At 35.6% G+C, this 9108-nt stretch overlaps 1 protein-coding gene across 1 annotated transcript; it reads right to left on the bottom strand.

Annotated features, from left to right (window-relative positions):
- Window positions 1-7246: 7246 nt before the first annotated feature.
- Window positions 7247-8632, bottom strand: LOC145111691 (polyubiquitin-like). Its single transcript, XM_079047950.1, has one exon. It carries the CDS (start codon window positions 8583-8585, stop codon window positions 7410-7412), a length of 1176 nt encoding a protein of 391 aa, XP_078904076.1. The 5' UTR covers window positions 8586-8632; the 3' UTR covers window positions 7247-7409.
- Window positions 8633-9108: the final 476 nt, after the last annotated feature.

Genomic DNA, 9108 nt, shown 5'->3' with positions numbered 1-9108 from the left:
GTTGCTCGCAACTAGGTACCGGTCTCCATTGTCTCAGACAGTGATGTTCGATTCACCTCCCGTTTTTGGCAGAAGTTCCACGAGGAACTGGGCACACGGCTACAATTCAGTACAACTTATCATCCGCAGATAGACGGCCAGAGTGAGCGGACCATACAGACCCTCGAGGATATGTTGTTGGCCTGCATCATTGACTTTGGTGGGAGCTGGGACTCCTACCTACCGCTTGCAGAGTTCTCCTACAACAACAACTTTCATTCCAGTATTAGTGCTCCACCATTTGAGTTGTTGTATGGACGGAGATGTCGCACCCCAGTCTGTTGGGGTGAGGTTGGTCATAGGGTAATGGGACGGACCGAGGTAGTTCTATAGACTACCAAGAGGATTCAGCAGATCAGGTAATGGCTACAGAGTGCTCAGCGTCAGCAGAAGAATTACGCCGACCGACGCCGATCTGAGTTGGAGTTTCAGGTTGGTGACATGGTATTATTGAAGGTCTCACCCTGGAAGGGTGTGATTTGCTTCAGGAAGAGGGGGAAGTTGGGTCCCCGATATATTGGACCTTTTCGGGTTATTTCCAGGGTTGGCAAGGTGGCATATAGATTGGATCTTTCGGAGGAGCTTAGTCAGATTCACAGCACTTTTCATGTTTTGAAATTGCGGAAGTGCATACTAGATGAGGAGGCAGTGGTGTCATTAGATGATATTCAGGCCGATAAGCACCTGAATTATGTGGAGAGGCTAGTGGCCGTTCTAGGGAGGAAAGTGAAGGTTCTAGGGAACAAGGAGGTACCTTTGGTAAAGGTACAATGGGAGCACCAGAGGGGATCTGAGTGGACTTGGGAGCCGGAGGCTGAGATGCGGGAACATTACCCGGATCTGTTTGCTGCAGCAGACTTCGAGGACGAAGTCTAGTTCAAGTGGGGGAGAATTGTAACATCCCGACTCCCAGGTATCAATTTTAAAGCTTTTATATTCATATTTGTAGACCTACTCGACGATTTGGCTGCCCCAACTCGTCGTGTAGAAACTGAAAAAGTAGCATGGATTTTAGAACCTACTCGAAGAGTTGGAGGACCCAACTCGACGAGTTGAAGCTAGACATGAAAACCCTAATTTTTAGGGTTTGCACCATATTTAAAGGACCTTAAGTCCTCCCTCTAGCAACCTTACCACCTTTAACGTCCAGAAACAAACCCTAATCAATCTAACCTCCTATTTTGAGTGCGTGTGAGGCCAAAAGTGTGTGTTTGGTGCATTTCTTGAAGAGACTTGAAGATTGAGAAGCTTGGAACGAGAAGGAGCTTGTAGATCCATAATCTACTTCGTTTTGGCATTCATTTGAAGGTAAAAATTCATTACCTTGATCATTCTCTTGTAAGATCTCTTCATTCAAGAGTTTAGGGTCATTTCTAGCTTATTCTTGAGGCATTTATGGTATTGAGCACGTTCTGGAGTGAGGAGTTCAGATCTGGACACCTCTAGGCCCTCATGAACATAAAGTTCTCGACTTTAGCAAGCTTTGGCCTTTCTCCATGCCCTAAACCTCTTCCTAAGGCTAGTTTTGGGTGTTTTAACCTCGTGAGGCCTTGCATGCACGTAAAGTTAGCAACTTTACGTGGTAACTACACCCTAGGAGTCCAGATCTACAGTTTGAAGCCTTGGTTTCGCTTAAAAGTGTCTAAATGAGAAAAGGGCTGAAGGAACTCGACGAGTTGGATATGGTTTGCCCACCTTCTGGATTCTGAAGGAACTCGACGAGTGGGTGAGACAACTCAGCGAGTTGGTTAGTGTTTTCCCGATCTTCTAGAAACTGCATGGACTCGACGACTTGTTTAGTAACTCGGCGAGTTGACTCGGGTTTTCACGGTTTTCTGAGTTCTGAAGGAACTCAATGAGTCTATAAGCTGCACTCGACGAGTTGATCAACATGGACTTTTGACCTTAACCGTTGAGTTTGACTTTGACCAAGGGTTGACCAAGTTTGACTTTTGAGGTCGTTTTGGTAATTAGTGAATTTATGGAATGGGATCAATGGTGGTTATAGGTTTTTGTGCTGGGAGCCGTGTTTCGGGAGTTTGATCTTTTCAATTCAGTTCCACATTGTGAGGTGGGTTCTTCTCACTATATCAACAAGTTCGAAGGCACCAATGTCGACCCTTCTTTTGGATTGTTATTCTGGCTATCGCATGATGATATTCTTAGTGACCTGTTAGGTCGGTATCCTGGTATATAGGATGATGCTATGTTTAGTGACATGTTGGTTCGGTATCCTGGTATATAGGATGATGCTATGATTAGTGATCTGTTAGATCGGTTTGACTGCTTATACATGCTAGCATTTGTTATCTATGTGTTGATTGTATGCTTGGGGGTGGGTTGAGGCGGACCTGATTTGTGTTGTACGCCAGCATACGCAGGGCGGCCCGGATATACTGCAGGCCCAATGAGGCATACCAGTCAGGCCGAAGGCCCGGAGAACGGTCCAGACTGGATGAAGGCCCGGTAGGGCAGACCAGACATGCTGAAGGTTCTGAGAGTGGGCCAGACAGATTGAAGGCCCTGTGAGGGCGGTCCAGTCATACTATAGACTTTATATGCTTGCTGTTTGTTATGATATATTTATGGTTTGTATGGCGTTGGTATTTTGGGGGAACTCACTAAGCTTCGGACTTATAGTTTTGGATTTTGTTTCAGGTACTTCGGATGATCGCTGGAAGGCAAAGGCTTGATCGTGCACCTCCTCGCATTTTATGATTTTGATTTCTGGGATACTCTGATATAAAACTATTTTGAAAACATTTTGTAATAAATAATGGTTTTTGGATGTTTGAAAAAGTTTTAAATTTTCATGAATTTTATGGATGTTACAAGTACTTCAGGTATCTACTAGATAGAACTCATACTTTTCATATACATGTAAGTACTTGGTACTTAAATGTTAATCTAATATTTGTAAATGGCTTGTAGATATTTACAGAAATGTAACCAGCTTAGCACACTCATGTTGGAACTGCACTCTCGGAGTTTACTTTATTAATTATGCTTGGAACATAATGCACTTGTATTATGAAAAAATGTTTGTTTTGGAACAATGTATGTTTTGATTTAGCTTGTCTAAATATATGTTTCGAGTATTTTAATTTATGAATGATTGACTATTTACTTAACTTGTTTTCATAACGATCACCTTCATATTTGGAATGATTAAAATTCTTTTTAAGAGACTAGATATCTTAATAAGAATAATAAAGTAAATACCAATGTTTTATAAATAAACAAGTTCTATATGCAAAATACTTTTGATTTAAACTTGTTTTAAATCAAACATATCTTTGATATTGTTATCTTTATTATATAAATAACATTCACATATATTCCAACTTCAAGAAAGAGATATTTGAAGGAAAATAATGTAGTTTATTTAGCATATATATATATATATAAGATTCCTAATGTAGTAGTGAAAATGATTAGTAAGGAACTACACACTATGATGTATGACTTCCTTTCAAATGAATGTCTAAGATTTAGCACAAGATACCAAACCAACTTTATTAACAACTATAGTCATTATAATTATGTTTTACATGGTAAAGCATAATTATGAAATCTTGGTTGAATTATTCAAATATAGAGTTGAGATACAAACCGGTAAGAACCACATAAAGCCTTAATGATAGTAAACGATAAATTAAATCTTACTTGGTATGATTTACTTTCTAATTGGTAGAAATGACCTCCTTTTATTTTCTTGGGAGAACACCTATAACACTATCAATTGTACATTGAGTACAAATACCAACTAATAAGTGGATAAACCATTTTCTTTATAAGATATTGTATGGAAAGACTCCATCCTTATCTTATTAAGTGTTTTGTGGACCTGAAGCCTAAATTGGAATGAAAGCTTCTAAACCAAATATCTACTAAATACATATTTGTATAATACTCTAAATATGGGTTAGATTATTATATGCAAACCCACCAAGAATAAGTTATCTTGTTCTTGCCAAAGATAAGTTAGTAGAAAACAAGTTTCTAATGACAAAGCAAATGGGATGCACATGGAACTTAAAAAAGTTCAAGAACCATAGCCTGATGTAATAACAGTTGACACTAGTTTTAACAAGGATTGTTAAACTTGAATAATTGTTATTCATAAACACAAATTGTTGGCATTAGTGGTAGAAATCATCTATACCTTGAGAAATGTGGAATCTCTTATTGATGAGCTCTTCATAACGGTTTCTAGAAATCCATCAACTACCAAGATGTTATGTTAGATCTTGAATCTAATAAATGACTTAGATTCATGAACATGAGATGTAATACTTGTATTATAATCAAGTATGGCCTTGATCGACCTTACTCCCTATAGCAAGGTTAGAAGGAGTAAGTGATTCTTCTATAAAGAATACATTACATGGATAACTATATACATTTAAAGCAATATTGTTATAAAAGGATTTTCTCGTACTCATGTCATTGACTGTGGTCCTCATCATACTCATTACATTAACTATGATCAAACCTTTTTTTCACAAGTAGATATGATTAGATCAACAAGGATATTTTTTACTATAAGTTCATATTCTTAATATGAGATATAACAAATAGATTTCAAGGAAGATCGCTTTCCTTAATAGACATCTACTAGGAGATATCTATATAGATTAGCATGGAGGTTTTCTTAATCCATGTTATCCTAACAAAATGTGTAAATTTTGATATCCACTTGGGGATATAAAGCAAACATCTCAAATTTACAATCATCATTTTAATAAATAAAACCACAAGTATGCTTTTATATCAAAATGAATAGAACATGTATGTTTACTAAGAACTAGTGGGAGCATAGTGGCTTTCCTAATCTTGTATGAATGAGACATACTTAATAAAGAGAAATTACGTTCTGACCATGCCAAGCCTTTTCACCTTGACTCGGAATGTGTTTCTAAAATGAAATACTTAGGAAGGACAAGATACATTCTTGGAATGTAAAATCTATAGGGATAGATAAAATGAATGTTAAAAGTTTTATATCTTTATGCATATATTGACAATATCTTGAAAGATGTCAATATATAAAATTCTTTTGGAGGAAACTTGGCACTGTCACATGGCACTAAGTTTGAGCCAGCCTCAAAAACACCTAGATCATAGGTTTGAACTATCTGAAATGATTTATATTCGATTTGCTTGGCAAATGAATCCATCATTTAAGCTATATTATGCATAAGAGCTGGTATCTGATCATGCGAGCACATCATAATATACCAACTGAATACATGGTTAAGTCACCAAATAACTATAGGAGCATTCTAAGAGTACTTTATATGAACTAAGAGAATGTATATGAGATAATTAGTTTAGAATAAAATCTTTATGTAAAGAGCTACATAAGATTCTGGTTTCTATACATATATAGATAATTATGAATTATAATTGGATTATAATGTCATTGTGGGATGAAGAGTAAGTTTAGTTGGAATGGGGTCCAAGCAAAATAAAATGACACAATCTACTGCAAAAGAAGAATACACTACTTTAAAAGTTAAAATCTAATATGATTGGATGAATGAGTTCATTGAAAAACTTCATTGATTTCTGTCATTCAAATATCACTTAGAAATCTTTATGACTTCGAGAGTATACTTAATCAAGCTAAGAGGCTCTAGGTAACGAAAGAATACCAATCATATTCTCCATAATATCTAACTATACCTAGAGTAAAGTTGAATATGGATATGATAGTAGCGTATAATTCAAACAAATTAATTTTAGTCGAACCCATTAATAATCTTCTTCTTTTGAGCTATGTATGAATGGTCACACTTCAGATGTAAGACTTTATTGTTCTAGAAATGAGATTTTGATTTGGATTTAGTATTTAGATATTCAAACATTGCGACAACAACTATTATATAATGTCTTGATATACTAAGAAATGATCATAACATCAACACTTGTTGTGCTCTATATTAACATGTTTAATCTATGAATAATTTTATTATTCTAAAAGTTCATAGTCGATTACAATTGTGGGATCATCTATAAAGTAAGACTAATATGAATTGGATTGGTTGATTATCACCATATGAAAATAGGCAAGTAGTTGTAAACAAGTTTCAAAGGTACTAGTCAGAGAACTAGTATTGAACTGACCCACATCAAGATCACCTCATGGATCGCTATCATGTGTGATACTAGATTAAAAGGTACTATATTTTTTTCCTTAACACCTGAGATACATAGTGAGACTTAAGTATAATGAGTGTTGTGATTTGATATGTTCAAATGCTGGTCCTTAAGTGTAGTGAGCCCTGTGGTTTGAATGGTGACACAGAGAATTCTATAACCACCTTACTTATGTAAACTTAATTATATATCATGACAAAATTCATTTGAAAAACAGATCACAGAAGTACTCACTTATGGTTCCACCCCCTCAGGAAACAAAATAATAATAATAATAATAATAATAATAATAATAATAATAATAATAATAATAATAATAAACCGTTGCATTTATCCGAGCCCTACATGAATGCTCTATAAATATATACTCCAAAAGCCATTGTTAACAAAAGTAAAGATATTCTAATAAAAATTCTCAATAGGCACAACCTTCTAGAATCGAAGAGCACATACATTGATTGATAGTGATTGTGAGATGATAAAAAAACGCTTTCACAAATGAGATGTTATTCTGATCCGGTGTTACACCAAAGTAGATTCTCAAAGAATAGTTGAAATCATTTTGATGCATTTCCTGGTTACTATCTTTGTTATACTTAGAAAATAACCTACAAAGTAGAGTCTTAAAGAATTGTTGAAATCAAGTTTTGAGAAAATTTAAAAGGGCAGGGAATCAAGAAAGTTTTTTTCCATCTTTTGTCACTAGTTCATGTACTTCAAGGAGTTGTTACAAGATTCTAAGCATAATTTTCTTGATTGCTATGATATTGGCATGATTAGTCCTACGTTCTAAACCTGTGGATTATGATTATTTATTAAATGGAAAAAAGTTTAGATCCTCACCCTTCATGACTACATAGGATGCTAAATTTCATATTTCAAAATTCCAAACAACAATTTCAGTGGAAGAAACAGTTTCATTATTTTGAGACAGTAACTGCAGGATTTAATGATTCTAAAAAAATTAATGAAATTCCAACGCCTTTAGGAAGACTAATTACGTAGTAGCATATTTGAAGGGAAAGCAAACATGAAAGTTCATGGAACAATTAATTTGGCCTTCGTATAAATGACATATAACATCGAGTAAGAATAAGAAAAAAACTGCACTGAATTTCATCCACACTTGGCTCCTCAGTCACTCTCCTCTTCAAGAGAATACATGAATACCTAAATTCAGAATTTATGATCAAAAAGATACATTATCTTCATGATCGACCATCCGCAGTTACAAAGCGAAGGAACAGAGTAGACTCGTGCTGAATACTATGATCAAGCAGAGTCAGCCTATTATTTAGTTCCTTAGAATTAAAATAAAGTCTCTGTTGCTCAATGGGAATGCACTCCATCTCCTCAATCTTTGCCTTCACATCTTTAATGGTGTCCGAGCTTTCTACCTCCAGCATGATGGTCTTGAACTCTTCCCTGAAAAACTGAACAAAAATCCACATATCACCTCCTCCAAACCTCGGAACCAGATCCAATGTAGATTCTTGTTGGATATTATAATCGGCCAAAGTTCTAACATCCTCAAGGGTCTTTGCAGAAGTGACCAAATGCTGATGAAGTGGTGGAATCCCTTCTATCTCCTGAATCTTTGCCTTCAAATTACCAATGGTGTCCAAAGCTCCCATATGAATCTGGATTGTCTTGCCTGTCAAAGTTTTAACAAAAGTTTCATACCCACCTGGACACATAACATCCATCACGTTCACTTTAGATTCATTTTGAATATCATAATCCCTCAATGTTTTATTATACGCTAGACGCCTCCAATCAAAGAACAACACTTGGTGACTCACCGGAATCCCCTCTAGGACCCAAATTTTTGACATCACGTAATAAATTGTCTCCAAGCTCTTCACCCTCAGGGAGAAGGTCTTCCCTGTCAAAGTCTCAACAAAAATCTGCATATCATCTCCTCCAAACCTCTGAACATGAAAAAGGTCCAATGTAGATTCTCTTTTGATGTTATGGTCTCTCAAAATTTTATCATTCTCGAGCTTGTTCCCAGCAAAGAACAATTGTTGTAGATGACAAGGAATCCCCTCTATGTCCAGAATTTTTTCTTTCACACTACCAATGGTGTCCAAGCTCTCCACCACCAGCATAATGGTCTTCTCTGTCGCAGTCTTCACAAAAATTCGCATATCATCTTCAAACTTGAGACTCAAGTACAATATACAAACACGTGGCATTTGATATTCCATCAAAGTTCGAGTTCCAGAAACATCGAGGTTCTTCCCAGCTATGATCAAGTGCTGCTGATGTGGTGGAGTCCCGTCTATGTCCTCAATCATGGCCTTCACTTTACGGATGGTGTCAAAGCTTTCAACTTCCAAAGTTATTGTCTTCCCCATTGGCGTTCGAACAAAGATCCGCATCTCGCCACGAAAACGGAGGACGAGATGCAGGGAAGATTCTTTCTTGAATATTGTACTCCGCGAAGGCTCTGCTATCTTCCAACTGTTATCTTCAGTAAAGTCAACCTTCTCAGCAACCTTCTAAAATGAGTACAAATGTTTATATATATATATATATATATATATATATATATATATATATATATATATATATATATATATTAGTTGTATTTGATGGTGTCTTGTATGTGTTTAAAAAGTTATATTTATTTGAACTTTTCAATAATTGAAAGGGTGGATAACAAAAATTAGTATTTAAATGAAGGACCAGTTCCACATCTTAGTCTAAACTTTGAGTAATTTTTATTGGTATTTGGTTTCTCTTTTTATATTTTCTAAATATTTTCAGTTTTTTATACAATTCAAATAAATGACCATTAAAACATAAGTCAACTATACAAAAATCCTATAATGCGACATATAAAACCTATAATCACAGGAATCAAAAATTAATTTTCCACATTTTCTAAACTTTTCATTTTAC

The sequence above is a fragment of the Lactuca virosa genome, chromosome 5, assembly GCF_052849685.1.
Source record: "Lactuca virosa cultivar CGN04683 chromosome 5, Lactuca_virosa_CGN04683_v6, whole genome shotgun sequence".
Lineage (NCBI taxonomy): Eukaryota > Viridiplantae > Streptophyta > Magnoliopsida > Asterales > Asteraceae > Lactuca > Lactuca virosa.
Note: the sequence above shows the minus strand (reverse complement) of the source record. Positions and strands in the feature narration are given on the sequence as shown.